General features: G+C 41.3%; 2 protein-coding genes across 4 annotated transcripts in view; both read left to right on the plus strand.

The window, feature by feature from the left end:
• The first annotated feature begins 331 nt into the window (after window positions 1-331).
• Window positions 332-19,226, plus strand: part of ENTPD4 (ectonucleoside triphosphate diphosphohydrolase 4) — a 37,498-nt gene continuing 18,603 nt past the window's right edge. For 2 of the 3 annotated variants that reach the window (XM_059178078.1, XM_059178096.1), the window contains exons 1-6: window positions 332-512; window positions 7,936-8,034; window positions 9,277-9,474; window positions 9,946-10,151; window positions 13,499-13,649; window positions 14,207-14,310. In XM_059178078.1, coding sequence (XP_059034061.1) covers window positions 8,027-8,034; window positions 9,277-9,474; window positions 9,946-10,151; window positions 13,499-13,649; window positions 14,207-14,310 — 667 coding nt within the window. In that variant the 5' untranslated portion in view covers window positions 332-512; window positions 7,936-8,026. Of the gene's footprint in view, window positions 513-1,496; window positions 1,557-7,935; window positions 8,035-9,276; window positions 9,475-9,945; window positions 10,152-13,498; window positions 13,650-14,206; window positions 14,311-19,226 lie in introns of all 3 variants that reach the window. The other variant, XM_059178089.1, reaches the window with a different exon arrangement.
• On the plus strand, window positions 16,597-17,460 carry LOC131834026 (large ribosomal subunit protein uL30-like). The gene has a single exon (XM_059178103.1). It carries the CDS (start codon window positions 16,600-16,602, stop codon window positions 17,377-17,379), a length of 780 nt encoding a protein of 259 aa, XP_059034086.1. The 5' UTR covers window positions 16,597-16,599; the 3' UTR covers window positions 17,380-17,460.

Raw genomic sequence — 19,226 nt, forward strand, 5'->3', positions numbered from 1 at the left:
AAAACTTTAAAAAACCAACACGGATAGCTAGTGGTCAAGTTATAAACACGCCCATAGTTTAGCAAAAATGCGTAGGTTTTCAAGCATTATTTTCCATAATCCTTGGGAGCACAAGGAAAGATAACCGCGGTATCGCAATACATTGCGACAGACCAGCGGCGACTGGCGGTAACCAAGCCACACCACCCGTTACTTCTGTAATACCACTGTCACTTTCCGCGCTCACCCACCGCTCCGCACTCCACACCACTCAGCCCGGCTCAGGCCCCGCCCCCAGCGCCGCTCTCCACCCGCCCCCTCCGGACGTGCGCGCTCCCTGCACCGGCGGTGACGCGCACGGGCCAGCGCAGGGGCGGCGGGGCGGCGGCGCGGCTCCCGGAAAGGAGCGCAGCCTCCAGGAAGCCGGTACCGTGTCGCCGCTGCCACCACCGCGCTGCGGTGGCCGGGATGCCCTCCGCTCACAGTTTCCCGCTGCCGGGAGCGCCAGACGCCGAAGGGGTGCTGCCGAGCAGGTGAGGCAGCCTTACAGGCACGGACGAGAGGAGGGCGGGGAAGCGGCCGGCAGAGCTGGGACGGTTGAAGTGTGGGGCCCGGCGGGGCGGCGAGGGCCGCGGACGAACCCGTGTCCCGGGGAGCCCTCCCCGCGCCTGCTGGCGGTCACCCCGGTGTCCGCGCCGTCCCTCGCCGCCCGAGCTGCGCGGCCACATCCGGGCGCCCGGGCGGTCAGCCTCCGTGACCCCGGGTGGCAGGTGCTCTCCCCCAACCCCTGGCGAGAGAAACTGGCCTGGTGCTGTCGCACCTGCTCCAATGACCACGCTGGGTTTTCCCTCTCTCACACGCAGTGTGGGCGGATCTGGCCCCCACTGGGGAGGACCTGGCCTCGGAGAAGGGATGCTGCACCGACTGCTTCTTGCCTGCCGCCTTGTCCCTGACATTGGTACTTTTCAGCCTTGGTTTTGCTTTGCTTTGCTTTTACTAAGTTTTATGCTTTAGACTGCTCCTTGGAAGAACGGAACTATTAGGGCAATAAAGTGATAGAGCAGTTTCTCAAACTTGAATAATGCGTGGAGACCCTAGTTAGATGAACACTGGTGCAGAGCATTTTCAGAGAGCATTTATCACGATTAGGGAAGAAAAGAGGTGATTTACAGTTCTGGAACTTCAATGCTAGAAGATAAACTAAGATAATTTAGAATTACTAAAGAATTCTAAATTAGAGATCCCTAGTTTGATTTCACAGGACAGCATTTCACAGGACAGCATACACAAACCTGTCAAGCTTTGTATAATGAAATTTTTCCAACCTTGGAGGCTTAAAAGAATTATATTCTTTGTGTTATTTTGTAGTTGATGTTATCTTGTCTTTGTGTTAGGCTTATTCCGTTTGACACATTAGCACAATTTTAGAATGGAGTACATAAGTGGTTTATTGTTTACCTTAACATTGATCACTTGTGTCTGTTACATATTGTAATCTGTGATTTACATTCTTTCAGGAATAGGAAGGCCTGACCTCAAGTCCTGTGTCTATAATCTAGAAAGAAGGGGAAAAAAAGGTGATCTAAGGATCTATATTCTGTACATATTTATTCAGCATGTTTATTTAAAATAAACTACACTTGGGGCACCTGGCTGACTCAAGTCAGTAGAGCATGTGACTCTTGATCTCGGGGTCAGCAGTTTAAGCCCCATGCTGGGCACAAAACCTACTAAAATAAATAAAACAAACTACACTTGAATAAAGAGAAGATTCAGAATGTGGGAAAACATTAGAAAGTAAAACAGGTTAAATCTTGTCAAAGAAAAATATTGGACCAGTTCTTTGAAAGAAGTGTAATACTGAGAGTAGGACATGCTGGGAGAAGTAAGATTAGTAAAGGCTAGAGGCAAGAATTAGAAGAGTATATGTGGGCAACAAGAGACCCACCTCACTACAGCAGAGAGATGTTATTTGGGGCTAAGGAGAGAAGTTCATAAAATTAGATGGGACCAGTAGTTGGATGTTAAGATTTCAGATGCCACACAGGAAAGTTAGTGTTGACCCATGGGCTCCAGAAGTTTCTTAAGCTGATGATATTTTGAAGGCAGCATTTTACACAGGTGTTTCTGAAGTGTGGCCTTCAGAGTAAAGGCAAAAGCTAGATGATCTGCCTAGAGTCTGTCTTGAGGTAGTGATGTCTGCTGTGGTGATTTTAGATGTGTAAACTAACTGGTACAGATGTGTGTTTGAAAAAGACTTGACAGGACCTAATGAATGATATAATATGTAGACACACAGATAATTAGGATTCAAGGTTAAGAACCAGGTGACCCTGGTCAGTAGTGATATCCCTCTTGGGCCCAGAAAATTTGGAAGGTGGTCTTAGTTTCTGCCAAAAGATTGTGACCCCAGATTTGGACTAAAGAAGTTGTAGTAACAGGATGTCAGTAAGCTAGGATGTGGAATAGGAACTTGAGGAAATTCCAGATATCAGAAATTGCAGAGGTGATTTAAAATAGGGACCAGAATTTTGCAAATGAGTAGTGAGAGGTAGGAAAAGGTTTAATTAGGACTTGTTATTGAAAAATAGAATTTTTAAAAATAAATATTGGAGAAAATGTAGATCATAAATGCAACTATGTGCATTCTTCTCGAAACAAAGAATGAATTAGTTATTTTGATGTCTTTCCCCACAACCTAGTGAGACACGACATCCTGGACTCACTCTTCCAAGGCATTTGTTTCTTTTTCTTTTTCTTTTTAAGATTTATTTATGAGTGAGAGAGAGGGAGAGAAACACATGTGCTTGTGAATAGGGGAGGGGCAGAATGAGAGAATCTCCAGCAGACCCCACCAAACATGAAGCCCGCTGCAGGGCTCCATCCCGCCACTCATGAGATCATGACCTTAGCCCGAACCAAGACTTGAATACTCAAACTACTGAGCCACCCAGGTACCCTGACAGGGTTCAGAAAAATAACCCTGTTCTTTTTCTTGTTTTTTAAGATTTTGTTTTATTTATTTGACAGAGAACAGAAGCAGGGGGAGCAGCAGGGAGAGGGAGAAGCAGGCTCCCCGCTGAGCAGGGATCCTGGGATCATAACTTAAACCAAAGGCAGACGCTTAACCAACTGAACCATCCGGGTTCCCCCCACCACAGTTGTTTCTTTATAAAGTTCTGCCTAAGTATTTGTGGGCCCCTTTGATTGTTCAAGGTCCTCTTGTAATCCTGTGGTATTTATATCATTCTTTTCTTTGTGTCATCTTACCTTTTCTTACTCAGAGGTCTAGGTCTCCCAGAGTCTGGTTTGGCTATGATTGTGTTTTCTTGTGATTTGAGAATATGCTAATGTCTGTCTCATTGTATGCTGCATTTTTCACCAGAAGAGCCCTTTCACTTTGCAATTGATTGATACTGTTTTCACTGTTTTCTTTAGGACTAACAGTGAGAAACTGACACATTTAACCATGACCCTATGGACTTCCCTCTACTAGAGAATGTTCAGCGAAGGAGGGCCTCCCCACTAGCTGAAATCATGAGTCTGTCCATCTCGCTGGTGGTAGGTCTAACACAGTTTAGGCCTTTTAAAAAGATGGCAGTTTTATGTAATATTATAGTTTGCCTTCCTAAACTCTGGTGCCAAGATTCTTAGCCACAAATACAATTGGAGTTTACATTTTGAGATCAAATTACCATATTGCTGACTGCTGGGTAATAGTCATACTTTTTGTCCTAAATAAAAGTAATTACTTCAGCAGTTTATAAGCTGTCCTATTTTCTTCTCTCTTTAAACACAGATTGTGTCACTTACAAAAATATCTATTCATCCTTTTTGTTAAAATCCTCACGTATCTCAAAAAAAGTTCTAAGACAAACAGTAGATTAAATAACGTTTACCAAGTTTGCTATGATCATTCTAAACAGTGCAGCTTGCCTGAAATGTGTTCTCTTTTCCCTTCTTCCACTGAAAGTGGAGCTTGCACCCCCAAGAATCTTTTCCTGTTCCTCAGCCTTCATTGTGCTCTTCTCTGAACTGTTACAATAGGAGTCCAGATAATTTAACATTGCCTTCTGTTATCTTCTTGATTATTTTATGGATATTACAATTTTCTTTATAACCAGTCTGCACAGTCCTTGAAATCTGGAGTCAGGTTTGTTAATCCTCTGTGCCCTCCGTATTCCCTCCAAGTTCGCATCATTGAATCATTAAAGGTCTTTTCCCCCCTAGTAACTTGACTTTAAGCTGTTAACTAAAACGTTCTTTTCTTTTGTTCTTAGTTCAGCTATCACATAATTATCAATTTTTTAAAATGTTCAGATTCGAATTCCCATGTCATGGTTTTTAAGATAGACTTTCTTGATACATCCAGAAGAGGATTTGATGCTGGAAACTGGAGCGATCGGTTGAAGGTTATTTGCTTATTTGGTTAATTTCCAATTATCCTTGTGCATTTTTCTATTTCAGTGTTTCTCTTATTTATTTACAAGAACATTTTATATGTCAGGGATGTTTACCTTTTGTTATGTATTTCAAGTAATTTTCCCAAGCCTTTGGGAAGGGATTTGCTTAAAATCATGCAGAAGTCTTAAACTCATATGGTCTGTTTTCTTGCATTTATGGATTGAGACATTGATGTCAATTGTAGAAAAAACTTATTCATTCTGAGTTGGGTACATTTTCATCTTGCATTTTTATGTGTATTTTTAACATTTAAAATTTTGAACCATTGGAATTCTCATAAAAATTGTGATGTAGTAATCTCACCAAATTCAAATGCTAAAAGATAGCTGCTTTATAAAAACACATTAAAATTCATTTAAACAGCTCAGGAATTGACCTTTTTTTTTTTCTTTTTTGTGTAAACTTTTAAATCACAAATATTGTTTGTCCCAAGTTTTGGGTACATGGTATGATATGGTTACCATATTGAAACCTGAATGAATTAAAGTGATTTTTCCTGTTTTGTCAAGTGGGCATTATTAATACTTTTTACTCTAATATCTATGTGTGTGTATGTGTGTGTGTTTTATCCCCTCTACTGCGTTATAAATTATTTCAGGGCTGGGTCCATACCTGGTTCATCTTTACTTATCCCATTCCCAGCTATCCAGGAAGCAGACAACACTTGTGTGACAGGTACTGGTCCCTGGGAAAACAGAAGAATAAGAGGCTGCCGCTGCCAATGAGAGGCTTGCCATGTAATGAGAAAGTCAACCTCAAGTATATTACAATAGGCCACTAATGTGTTGAGCAAATGCTCTGGGGATATGAGGACTGGGGACGCCTTCACAGAGGAATCAGGCCTGACTTGTGTCGCAAATTGTACATGGGAACACCAACAGACGGACCTGAGAGAGGCATTCTAAAAAGGCGGAGGAATGTGGGGCATTTCAGTAACTCGCTGCTTGTGTTTAGTATGGCTAAAGCAGAGGGTACATACCTGTCTAGTCTGTCAGGATAGGACTAGAAAGACAGGGGCAAGATCAGTGCTGTCTAATGCAGAAGCTGCATGTGCCTCTTGAGCACTTGAAATGTGGCAGTTGCAGCTCAGTAACCGCATTTTTTGTCTTAATTACTGTAAATAGCCATACATGGCAATGGCTACCCTATTGAAAGGCACAAGACTAAACTGGGAGAGCTCTCCTTTACCATCCTAAGGAGTTAGGACTTCGTCCTGAGGGGGAGAGAAAAGAGGTGGGGAAGAAAATGGAGCACTTGGGTGGCTCAGTTAAGCATCTGACTTGATTACAGCCCAAGTTATGATCTCAGAGTTGTGAGATTGAGCCCCACGTCAGTGCAGTCTGCTAGTCCCTCTCCCTCTGCACCTCCCCTTGTTCATGCGTGCTTTCTCTTTCTCTCTCTCCCTTCCAAATAAATAAATAAAGTCTTTAAAAAAAAAAAAAAAAAAGGAAGGAAGGATGGAAGAAAAAAAGTTTGGGAGGTGTCAGGATTCCCAGTTGTTTTGGAAAGATCACTCTAGTGTGTAAGTTCTTAACCTTTTTTGGGTCCCAGCCAACTTTTTGACAGGCACTTTCCTGGGGTTTTTTGGTACTGGGAATGCAGCAGACAGTCAAGCCAACAAAAATCTGGCCTGTTGTGGAACTTAACCCATGAGCAAGGGAAATGCAAACAAACGTGCACACGCTATGTTAGAGACAAGGATGAGAGTGGGGTTCTCATGCTGGAATCTCAGCTTTTTAGTATATAATCATCTTCTGTTAGCTGCATGACCTTGGGCAAGTTACTTAGCCTCTCTGCCTCTCCTATAAAGTGTTATATAAATAGTGCCTACCTTGTGGGTCATTAAGAGGAATAAATTAAGATTTGTAAGTAAGCAGGGCCCAGCACTTAATAAACTCTATATAACTATTTAATAAGTAAAAGCTTAGGGAAAAAATAAAAGAGGTGGGTGGAGAAGACAACTTGATAGATGGGTTGGGTGATCAGGAAAGGCCTCACTGAGAAAGTGACACTGAGTGAAGACCTGGGGGCAGTGAGAAAGTGAGTCAGATGATTTCTAAGCAGAGGAAGCAGCATGTTCAGAGGCCAGGACACCAGAATGGCTGGTGTGGAATGAAAAGGGAGAGCAGACGATGAGATCAGAGGAGTGACAGGTGGCGAAGTCATGTGGAGTCAGAGTAGAACCTTCAGCACCTACTCTAAGAGCAGTGAGAACCACTGGAGGTTCAAGCATGAGAGTAACGGGATCATAGGCCTGAGCAGGGACGCGGTGAGTGTCAACTTCTGCTGAAGAATCTGTGCCTAGAGGTCTTGGATGAAGGATTGGAGAACCACTGGGTTGACACTACAGGGAGGAGACTACCTTGTTAGTCTGGGCAAGAGGTGAGAAAAGGATCAGATTTTAGATGAAGTGAGGTTTAAAAAAAAAGGAAGGAGGACAAATAAATAAATAAATAAATAAAATAAAAGGTGGAATCTGCTAGAAACTGGCTGTGGAAGGTGAAGGAGAACAAGGGGTCAGGCCTGACTCCCTTGTTTTCTGGTTTAAGCAGCTTGGAGGAATTGAGACTGCGACTGCAGGGTGGAGCAGGTTAAGGGAGAAGGGAGTGAGGATGGCAGCACGAGCGTGGGTTTTAGAACTGTTTTTCATGGGCAGGTGCCATGTGCAGCTGGAGGTATCAGTAAGTGCTTGAAGATCTCTGTAGCTGTAGCTTGGAAGAGAAGCCGGGGATGGTAAAAGAAGTTTTTGAGTGATCTGCAGACTGAAGCCGTCAATGAGGTTGAGCAGGAGCAGAGCTCAGAGTTGGGGGAGAAGGGAGCCAAGCCAGGAAGAAATCCAGGACACAGTGAAGCAGACAGGCCTTTAGGAAGGAGGAAGCGGGAAAGGGGAGATGGCTGTCTTGAGAGGCCTGGAAGAGATAAAGCCACAAAACCAAGGAATGGATCCAGTAGGTCAGAAGGAGGACCTGGCTGCCAGCCCCTGCTAGCCCTTGTTTTCTCTGCGAGCTGGAGCCTGGGGGCTGGAGGAGTATAAGGTGGGGGGGGGGGGGGGGGAAGCACCAGAGCGGATTAGGAGCATAGGACCTTGTGTGGTACCTTGTGCGTAAGCTGATCTCTCTTCTAGGAGTCCCTATTTCAGATTCCCTTTCAGTGAAGCATTCTACCTACCACCTACTGCCTGGCGCCACCCTGAGTCTTCCTTAATTCAGTACCTATTTGATGAGCTGGTATTTTGGGGTCACTGATTGGCTTTTAGGTAGAGAGCACTAACTAGTGCCAGACTGTTGCCATCTCTTGATTTAGGCCTACATCCCTGACAGCATGAAATTGACTTACAAGTAGGGTGCTCAGAATAGGCCCTTCCAACAGCTTCAGTGCAAGATTCATGTACCAGATTATGTGTGGTTGGATTTAAACCCATACTTGGTAAAAGAACATAGATGTCTTCTTGGATAGTGCCATCTTTGTGACTTTTCTCACTTTCTGTAACAGGAGGTCTCTAAGTCCGGGAGGACCCCATTATTTCTGTAATGGTGTATGAAGACTGACTCCTAGAACATCACCTGGCCTCGGACCCATCAGCATGGGGAGGTAAGTGATGGCATCTCATCATTAGTACTTGTAAAACCCGAGCCTCTGGTGTCACAGAGACAGATCTTGAAAGGAAAAAAAAAAACCCAAAAACAAAAAACTAAATTGCAAGTGAGAAGTGTTCAGAGTTATGCTACACTTCTCTTTCACAGCTCTGATCTTCCAGGCTGCCCTGGGGCACCTGTTATATAGAGAGTGGTCATGCCAGGTGGATTCTGCAGGGGTTGGGGTAACTTACTGTGAAGGGCAGGTGTGTTGGAATCTGTGAGGGGTTGTACTAAGCACGGGTTAACTATCCGGAAGCCTCGGAGGAGTGGGCAGGGGATGGCGCAATCTGTGGAGTGGCCCAAGGACCCACATGGAGACTGGACACTGCAGGTGGAGTACCATTGGGTTAGCAGGATGGCTCCCCCTTCTGCGACTTATTTTAGTCTAGGAAGCACTCTTTAAAGGGAAGAGTATAGAAATTAACCACAAAACATTTATCCTAAAAGTAGCAAGCTTTTCTTCAGCCTAATAATCATCACTTATTCCTGACATACACAGAGAAGAAAAGTGTTTATTTGCAAAAATGGCTCAGAAATAATTTAAAAACACAGGACATACAAAACTCATTTATTGACTGTATTATGCAGATATTGTTAAAGATATTGTTTTTTCTCCCATTTTGTCACTCAGTCATCAGGGAGAAATTTGCCTTGGGATTCAGTGTTAAGAAAATCTTCCTCCTCCTGATCTATTTATATGTTTCTAATCTAATGCAAAAGGTTTTGGCCCCCAGGCCACCTTTATAGGTCTGTCTTGTTACATGCATTTCCTTGTTCTGAGTTGTTTTTTGGTTTCATTATCCTTAAACCTGCGTTCATTGTAGATTTATATATTTATGGTATTGAACTTCTACTTGTCTCTGATTTTTATGTTTGTTTGTTTTTGAAACAAAGCAGGGAACAAATAATCTACACAATATTGTCAAGAAAGGTGGAAAAACACAGAAATGTGATTACCATCAGGGTGTAATTTTCATTCATGTAGTTTTATAATAATGAGTAAAATAGCAAAATAGCAACAGGGAAGGTGCTGGTGTACAGATACCTCCCAGCGGGAAAACGGGTGGCTTGACCCAAATGTTAACCTTGAGATAAGTTTCGGTAAGGTGAGACCTCTTCGGAGCAGATTGCTTTAAAATCTGGTTGTTGGTTGTTATTTTTGTTTGTTTGTTTGTTTGTTTGTTTTTAATTTTAGGATCGGCATCTCCTGTCTTTTTCCTGCTTCCTGGCATTTTAGCATCTCTCCAGTGGGGTGCCCTCGAATTCTGAATACCAATTTACGCCAGATTATTGTTATTAGCGTCCTAGCTGCCGCTGTTTCACTTTTATACTTTTCTGTTGTTATAATCCGAAATAAGTATGGGCGACTATCCAGAGACAAGAAGTTTCACAGGTAAGAGAAGAAAACATTTCTAGATGGGATGCTTCATGTTATAGCTTCAGGACTTTGGGGATTAGGTTGGAATTGAAGGAGCATGTGGCTGCAGGAAACAGAATCTGTAGAGAATACAGTGTGGCAGGAAAAATTAAACTGTCGGAAGCTGTTTAATCATTAACCACCAAATCCACATAGTAAGAGGATTTAAACATAAGCTTCTCCTGTGATATCTTCTAAGCTGATTTTTCAGTTAATGTCAATAGTTTGGGAATAGTTTTGGTTCTCAGAACTTGTTTGAACTTCCTAAAAGGAGTAATGACTGTGTATCTGGTTTAGATTATCTTTATCACTATCACTGGGTTCTGTTTTGACTCTTTAATCGTTAGAATTCATGGACTTGGTGTTTGTTTATTGTATTTGTTGCGTTCGAATTCAGGATGATAGTCTCTGTTTCAGTAAAAGCATATGTTCATTTTTCTGAACAAGGTACTTGGCACGAGTTACTGACATTGAAGCTACAGACACCAATAACCCCAATGTGAACTACGGTATCGTGGTGGACTGTGGTAGCAGTGGGTCTCGAATATTCGTCTATTGCTGGCCAAGGCACAATGGCAATCCTCATGATCTTTTGGATATCAGACAAATGAGGGATAAAAACCGAAAGCCAGTGGTTATGAAAATAAAACCCGGTATGTAAAAGATAAATATCTGATTGGTAACCAGGTTCTGTCCTTTATTCTCTGTGAGGTCTTTCATGTCCTTCTCTCCTCTCCCCATAAGTCATCACTCTGGTTCAAAGCTCACGCCAGGACCTGATTGTTTCACTTTCTTTCCCCTCTTCTGTCTATCCCACATGAGGTGACTACTCCTTGATAAAATATACAAAACCATGTCTTTCTTGTGTCTCCCACAGCATTTATCACAGTGCCTTACTCATGTGTCTACTCAGGTTTTTGCTAGTTGACATTAATTATGGAGGGATTTTTTTTTTCTATTTGGTGGTCATCGGTTGCTATCCCTGAAAACAGGGTAATTTCAGATAACTCATGGATATCTGTAGTCTAATACATACATTGGTACATATTTCTCTTTTTTCCCCCTCATTTTTAAAAAGTGCCCCAATGTGGGGGCACCTGGGTGGCTCAGTGGGTTAAAGCCTCTGCCTTCAGCTCAGGTCATGATCCCAGGGTGCTGGGATCTGAGCCCCGCCTCAGACTCTCTGCTCAGCGGGGAGCCTGCTTCCTCCTCTCTCTCTGCCTGCCTCTCTGTCTACCTGTGATCTCTGTCAAATAAATAAATAAAAATCTTAAAAAAAAAAAAAAAAAAAGTGCCCCAAGGTATTTCCTTTTTTTTTTTTTTTTAAATATTTTATTTATTTATTTGACAGAGAGAAATCACAAGTAGGCAGAGAGGCAAGCAGAGAGAGAGAGAGGAGGAAGCAGGCTCCCTGCTGAGCAGAGAGCCCGATGCCGGACTTGATCCCAGGACCCTGAGATCATGACCTGAGCTGAAGGCAGCAGCTTAATCCACTGAGCCACCCAGGCGCCCTTTTTTTTTTTTTTTTAAAGATTATATTTTACTTATTTATTTATTAGAAAGAGGAGAGCTCGTGCTAGTGCAGGTGGGGGTAGGGGCAAAGGGCGAGAAAGAATCTCAAGCAGACTGTGCTGAGTGCAGAGGAGCCCTGAGATCATGACCTGAGCCCAAACCAAGAGTCATACACTTAACCAACTAACCCATGTGCCCCAGTGCCCCCCCAATGTATTTCTGATCATCTAGATTATTTAGTAAGAGTGACTGTAGAACTTAGAAGAGCCAATGTTGTTATGTCCAGTTTTTAAAGATATCACAGTGTCTAAGTCAGTGTGTTGTGTAAAAATTGGGATTTGCCTTTTCCATTAAATAATTAAAATCTGTCATTCTCAACTTGTTTCTGTATGTATAGTTTCCATTGCCCTTCTATCAGAAGTATTAGGAATGAAAGGTGTCCAGGAGTACCTTGCAATAGGCATTTTATGTCTTGATAGTTGATAATCACTGATTTAAACAGTGCACCACAGGGATTTTTGGCTGGCTTATTTGGAAGAGCATGTGACTCTTGATCTCCGCTTACCCCATGTTGGATGTGGAGATTACTGAAACAATAAAATAAACTTAAAAAAGTAAAACACTGGACCACAGATCTTAATAGAGATTCAGCACTTCTATTTCATCTTGCTAGTGTGTTAAATAGTAAAATATTAACCCCAAACAATCCCAGGAATTTGTCTTATAAAATATTAGAGAATGTTGATAAAAAATAATCATCTTAGCTTATTCTCTCCTATTTCAAATACCTAAATGTAAAGGAAGTTCAGTTTTAACGATAAAATACCCTTCCTCATAAATGACATTGACTTATAAGTTGACTCAAATGACATTCCTCGTAATGGCATTGACCGTGGGTTCTTTGAGAGCCCCCCCCATTCTTCACTGAATAATTTAGGCCCCACTTCCTTCTTCAGGCAACCCTTAATAAGGTGATTGTTCTTCGATATTTTGGCATCTGGGCACCAGCATATTATCCCCAAATCCAAAACCTCTACCTTGTTTCTTAGGTTAAAGGGAGAGGATTTAATCGGAATCTCTCACGTAAGCATTATTTTAATATCAAAGTAAATTTCCATGAACAATGATCATTTTTTTCTCTACCTCTTAATGAATGATTGTGAATTTTAACTTTTCTTTTATTCCATTCCTTGAATTTTGATGTATTCCTAATCTAGAAACATATTCAGGGTTAAAGTAATGTTGATCAAATAAAAAATTCACCAGAGGATTGAAAAATAAAGCTCTATAAAGAACATTGCATTTCATCTAGTTTCACATATCAGGTTCCATCAGTGGCCAAACTGCTCACCTGAAATAAGATAAAACCTGTCATGCCTTGCAGTTGTCCGTTGGGACATCATAGGCTTAACATGGTTCTTTCTGATGCTACAGAAAGTATTTGAAGTAGAAATTCAAGTACCTTTTTATAGCTCTTCTTGGTCCTGAAGCAGGGACTCTCATGTATAGCATTTCAGCAGAGCTCTAGAAATTTCCTTACTGAATAGATTCTGAATCAGTTGGGGCTTGGTGTCTGTTGAAACAGCATTGTAGGTGGAGTTAAAAAAAAAAATCTGTCTTTTAGTCTGTTTTCTGCTGACTGCTCCGACAATCACTTAAACCTTTTTCTGGATCCAGAGTTTCCTAATCTGTGAGATGAGAAATTTGGGGACTTTTGAAATTTGAAGTCAGGAAGATACTCTTTGCATAGGGAATGATCAAGAGATCATGAAGACTGGAGCAGAGCCTGTGTTGCATCAGGCTGCCAGAAGAGATGAGGAGAAATGAAATAATGTGAGAGGAACCAGGGAGATGTGATCAGGGACACCCAGAACACATATTGGGAGAGGGAGAGGGATTTATCCAAAATCCTGGCTTGGGCTGCTGGCTGGCTAGTGATGGTGGTCACTAGGGTAGGTAACAAGCAATAAGAGCAGATTTGTAGTGGAAGTTCGATTCAGGTTTATATATGTGTGTGTGTTGAGTTTGGGGTCTGTAAGGGCCAGCGTCTGGCCATGTCTAGGGTACAGTTCCCACATGCTGATCTGGAGGTTGGGAACATGATCTGGTGGTTACTGGTGAGATTTGGAGAACTGAGACACAAAGGGGATGGTGGCAGCCAAAGGAGTGAGAGAGCTTGCCTGAACAATGTGGAAACATGTTCTGGAGGGCAGGCTTGTGAGCTCATGTGCTGTCGATCCCAGTGTGTGGCACATAGTAGTTGCGCAATCAGGTCTCAGTTTCTTGGAGACTGAGAAGAGAGGGTAAGACTGAACATTTAGTACCACCACCACGTAAGGAAGAGAGGCTGTGAAGGTTGTTGCTAGAGGGATAGGGAAAAACTAGGGGAGTGTGGTGTAGAGCCAGAATTTCTCTCAAATATGCCCCATTGAAGAAACATAACATATTAATTATCTGCTTGTTAACAGCAGTGCTCTCTTTTCTGTAGGCATTTCAGAATTTGCTACCTCTCCAGAGAAAGTCAGTGATTACATTTCTCCACTCTTGAACTTTGCTGCAGAGCATGTACCACGGGCAAAACACAAAGAGACGCCTCTCTACATCCTCTGCACAGCTGGAATGAGAATTCTTCCTGAAAGGTGATCCTCCACGTGGGGCCAGGGCAGGCCAGGCCCTGAGGGTGGGGGAGGTGGGGGGTGGGGGAGAGAGTGGGGTGGGCCATGGTGGTGGTGTATTCCCCACCTCCCCTCCTGTCCCTTTTCCTTCCCTTCCTCCTCGTTCATTATCATCACCAAAAGGAAGACAGTAAAAATTCTTTGTTCAAATTTGGAATAGAGCCTGAACTATTCCCTTAGCTAGAATGCACCAAAAATCTTCTCATGTATTTGATTATAAATAGTGAGCTATAAAGTAAACAGTAAACCATAACCTATAAAGTGGTCATATAAAAAAAACCCTGATTTTCTATGTTATTGTAGTTTCATATCTGGGAATCACAGAATTCACACAACTCATGAGATTTCTTCCTAAAATAGTTTTAGTCAGTGAATTACTTTGGCTTTAAAATTTACTGTTTTTGTACAGGACATACCAGAGCCATAGTTTTTGTTTTGTTGTTGTTTTTTTTTTTTTTCTCTTTTTAAAACAGAGAAATGTAGGCTCCATTTGATGTGTCAATTTTGGGGTTGTCTTCCAGCCAGCAGAAAGCCATCCTGGAGGACCTCCTGACTGATATCCCCGTGCACTTTGACTTCTTGTTTTCTGACTCTCACGCAGAAGTGATTTCAGGGAAACAAGAAGGTTGGTATATTGGTTTTCAACTTGAAATTTGGGAAGTTATTCCTTTAAATCCTCCCCATTGTTTTTTCCAGTGTAAGCATTATTAAATTACTTTTACTATCTTAAAATTTAGGAAATCATAGCTTGAAATATTATTTTTAAATGGCAAAGTTAGTTTGTTATATGAGTGACCTTTATTCTCCAAACCTTAAGCCATTAAAAAAATAACTTAGCTTGTCTTTACCACATTTAGGAAAGATACATTGGATTCATTTGGATAGGGAAGGTTTGTATTCCTTGCCTAAGGTATACACCTTTTAGTAATTATGATAATTACTGAGTTATTGGTGCCTTCCGTCAACTTATTTGCTACAAAGGGGAAATTCTTGACTTTGATACACTGAGAAAATATTAGTTCTGCTTTCAAGTAAATGATTCTAATTGAGAATGAAGTGAAAAATCAGTGAGATATTATTTGGGGACTAGTTTGCTAGAAATGAAGACCAAAAGCACCTATTTCAAAATCATGGTTCATTTGGGCAAATGCCTCCTCTGGGAAGGACATTGTAGAAAATACAAACTGGGTGAAACTCAAATACTGCCATTGAGCTGTTCACAGATGAGTGAGGTACGCAGTTAGCTGCCACATGAGATAGTGTTAGGTGCCGTAAGGAAGATAAGAAGTATGTGGGAGTTTGCAAAAGGGAGTTTTGCTTCGTTTTTTCCTTGCTAGGGACATCGTAGAGCAAGTGACAGTTTAAACTGTGGGATAATTAGCAATAAGTGTGCCAGAGCCTGGTAAGGGTTGGGCTCTGAGAGAAGGATAGGAAGTACATTCCAAGCAGAAGAAATGATCTGAGTCTGCATAGGTTAGAAAAGCTGCACTGTGGACAGAGGAACAAAAATAGTTTGAGTGGCATATGGCCCTTTTGAAAAGTGGTAGTAAGAAGAAAAGTTGGACAGGTCTTGGTGATGTCCATGTTGTGGCAGCATGAGTTGTTTCTTTTTTCCCTTCCTTTTGTTTTAAAACTAATCAGGCATCTATAACCCAGAGAAAGCAGCTCTGCATAGGACACTCAGCACATACACCCATCTGAAAATGGGTGGCTTGAACCTCAGAGGAGGCCATGGAGCCAGGCAAGTGGTGGCAGGGGCAGCAGGGGACCCACACGATTTTTCTAGCAGAAGAGGCAGAGGGTAAAGGTGGTGAGTTAGGGGTTTACCCGACAGTTTGTGCCAGATGATCTCTCTGAGCAGAGATTGCACTGACTGAGAGAAGGGAAAGGAAAAGGGAAGAAGGCTCAGAGAACTGAAGGAATGTGTGTCCTGCTCTCTGCCCCAGGGTTCTGGCAAGAGGATCACCCATGGACCCCTGGATCCCCCACCCCCACTTAAGGATCACCTATCAGGCTGTGGTTGCCCCAAGTACTAAACACAGTTCCACAAACTCTGCGGTCATCCTTTTTTTTTTTTATTTAAATTACCGACCTTGTTAGAACCAAAGTAAAAAAAAGCCTTCCCTAATAAGAAAGCCTTCCCTTTGTCCATGATTTGAAATGCAGCAGAAAGAGCACTTTTTATCATACACTGAAAAATCATGTTAATATGGTATCACAAAAAGAACAGTAATTGAGCCTAAAGACATGGAATATTTAAATCTAATTGATAAAGAATTTAAAATACTATTATAAAGAAATTCAGTGAGCTAATACACTGATCTCCAGAATAAAATTAATGAAAAGAAGGAGTACTTTACCAAAGAGATTAAACTTCTAAAAAACCAAACATTCTGGCACTGAGGAAGTCAATGCATGAGATGAGGAATCACTAGAATGCATTGGAAATAGAGCAGACGGAGGAGAGAATAAGCAAGCTTGAGGATAGGAATATAAAAATGGTTCCCGTAAAAGAGGAGCAAAAACTAAGGTTTTTAAAAAGTGAAGAAACCCTGTGAAAACTATCAGACTCCTTTAGCAGAACCAACATAAGATTAGAGGGTATCCCAAAAGGAGAAGAGAGTATATTTAAAGAGGTAATAGAGAACTTCCCAAACCCAGGGAAGGAACTGGGTTCTTTCTGATCTATGAAGCTAACAAACCACTTTATTTATCTCAGTGCAAAAAGACCTTCTCTGAGACACATTACATTAAAACTGTCAAAAGACAGTAATAAATTATTTTGAAGGAAACTAGGGGGAACAAAACAGTAACCTACAAAAGAAGTTCTGTCAATATCAGCATATTTTTCAGTGGAAGCTCTACAGGCCAGGAGAGAGTGGAATGACACTTTAAAGTATTGAAAAATACAGGCATGCGCCGACTTCCTCTTTTTCCGGCTGGAACCATGGAGGGTACAGAGGAGAAGAAAAAGAAGGTTCCTGCCATGCCAGAAACCCTTAAAAAGAAGCGAAGGAATTTCGCAGAGCTGAAGATCAAGCGTCTGAGGAAGAAGTTTGCTCAAAAGATGCTTCGAAAGGCAAGGAGGAAGCTTATCTATGAGAAAGCCAAGCATTACCACAAGGAGTACAGACAGATGTACCGGACCAAGATGAGGATGGCGAGGATGGCGAGAAAAGCTGGCAACTTCTACGTACCTGCAGAACCCAAGTTGGCGTTTGTCATCAGGATCAGAGGCATCAATGGTGTGAGCCCAAAGGTTCAAAAGGTGTTGCAGCTCCTTCGCCTTCGTCAAATCTTTAATGGCACCTTTGTTAAGCTCAACAAGGCTTCAGTTAACATGTTAAGGATTGTGGAACCATATATAGCATGGGGGTACCCTAACCTGAAGTCAGTGAATGAATTAATCTACAAGCGTGGTTATGGCAAAATCAACAAGAAGCGAATTGCCCTGACAGATAACACATTGATTGCCCGATCTCTTGGTAAATATGGCATCATCTGCATGGAGGATCTGATTCATGAGATCTATACTGTTGGAAAACGTTTCAAAGAGGCAAACAACTTTTTATGGCCCTTCAAATTATACTTTCCACGAGGGGGGATGAAGAAAAAGACCACCCATTTTGTGGAAGGTGTAGATGCTGGCAACAGAGAAGACCAGATCAATAGGCTTATTCGAAGAATGAACTAAGGTATCTACCATGATTATTTTTGTAATCGGGCCAGTTAATAAAGGACTACTCTCAAGTGGAAAAAATAAATAAATAAATAAAGTATTGAAAAATACAAATTGCCAGCTGAGAATACTCTGACAAAGTTATCCTTTGGATATAAAGGTGAAATAAAGGCTTTCCCAGACAAACAGAAGCTAAGGGAGTTTACCACCCCCAAACAACTTACAAGAAATGTTGAAAGGAGCTTTTCAAGCTGGAATGAAAAGAGGAAGGCACACAAAATCTGATTAAGGTCATAAGTAGAAAAACTAATGTTTCTGGAATAGTATATTAAACAAGTACAAAGGTTAAAGGAAAAAGAGCATTACAAGTAAACATAGCTGCTATAACTTGGTCACAACATCACAACATAAAAAAGATATCTTGTGACATCAAAAATATAAAAAGGGAAGAGTAAAAGGGATAGAAACTTTATAGGTGAACAAAGATAAATTGCTATCAGTAGAAAAACGACTTCTACCTATGAGATGTTTTTTGTAAACCACAAAGCAAACATCAGAGCAGAGAGACACAAAACATTAAAAAAAAGGGGGACACTAAGCAAACTGTGGAAACCTTGGAGGACCACAAACTTACAAGGGTAAAGAAGGAAGAAAACAAGGGAGAGACAAAATAACCAGAAGGCAAAACATAAAATGGCAGTAGTAAATCCTTACAGATCAGTAATCACTCTAAATGTAAACAGATCGAATTTTCCAATCAGAAGTCACAGAATGGCTGGATAGATTTAAAAAAACAAGATCCAACTATATGCCACCTATAGGAGACTCGTTTCTGCTCTAAGACACAGATAGACTTTTCCAAGCAAATGGAAACCAAAAGAAGGCAGGCATAGCCATATATATATATATCAGACAAAATAGACTGGAAAGCTAGAAGGGTGGTGAGATAAAGCAGGTCATTTTATGATGACAAACAGGCCAGTACTTCAAGAAGAACATAAGTATATATGCTCCCAATACCGAAACATTGAGATATATTAAGCAAATACTAACAGGTCTTAAAGGAAAAATAGAGAACAATACAATAATAGCTGGGAACTTTGGAATCCCGCTATCACCAATGGATGAATCACCCAAACAGAAAATCAGCAAGGCAAAATATTGGAATTGAACCACATGTTAGCGCAAATGGACTTAACAGGTATATACAGAACATCCCATCCAATAGCAGCAGAATATACATCTTTTCAAGTCTACATGGAACATTTTCCAGGTTAGATCATATGAGAGATACAGAGGAAGTCTTAACAAGTTTAGGAAGATTGAAGTCATGGCAGCCATCATCTCTGAACACAATGGTATGAAACTAGAAATCAACAAGAGGAAGGTGAGAAAATCTACAAATATGTGGAAATGAAACAGCATACTTCTAAACCAGCAGGTCAAAGAAGAATTCAAAAGGAAATAAAAAATTATCTCAAAACAAATGAAAATGGAAATAGAACATAGCAAATATTACAGAATGTAGCAAGAGCAGTTCTGAGAAATTTACAGCAATAGAAGCATATATTGAGAAATTAGTTCTCAAATAAACAGTACAACATTACACCTCATGTAACTAGAAGAACAAATGAAGCCCAAAGTTAGCAGAAGGAAGGAAATAATAAAGAACAGAGTGGAAATAAAATAATCATGTGATCATCTCAAAAAAGTATTGTAAAAAATGCACTTGACAAAATATAACATCTTTTCATGATAAAAATTCTTAACAGTGGGTAAAGAAGAAACAACATAATAAAAACCACATTTGGGCGCCTGGGTGGCTCAGTGGGTTAGGCCGCTGCCTTCGGCTCAGGTCATGA

This window comes from Mustela lutreola, chromosome 1 (genome assembly GCF_030435805.1).
Source record: "Mustela lutreola isolate mMusLut2 chromosome 1, mMusLut2.pri, whole genome shotgun sequence".
NCBI lineage: Eukaryota > Metazoa > Chordata > Mammalia > Carnivora > Mustelidae > Mustela > Mustela lutreola.

What these genes read in the sequence shown, in the direction of transcription:
- LOC131834026 (XM_059178103.1), top strand. Translation starts at nt 16,600, where the DNA reads ATGCGCCGACTTCCTCTTTTTCCGGCTGGAACCATGGAGGGTACAGAG.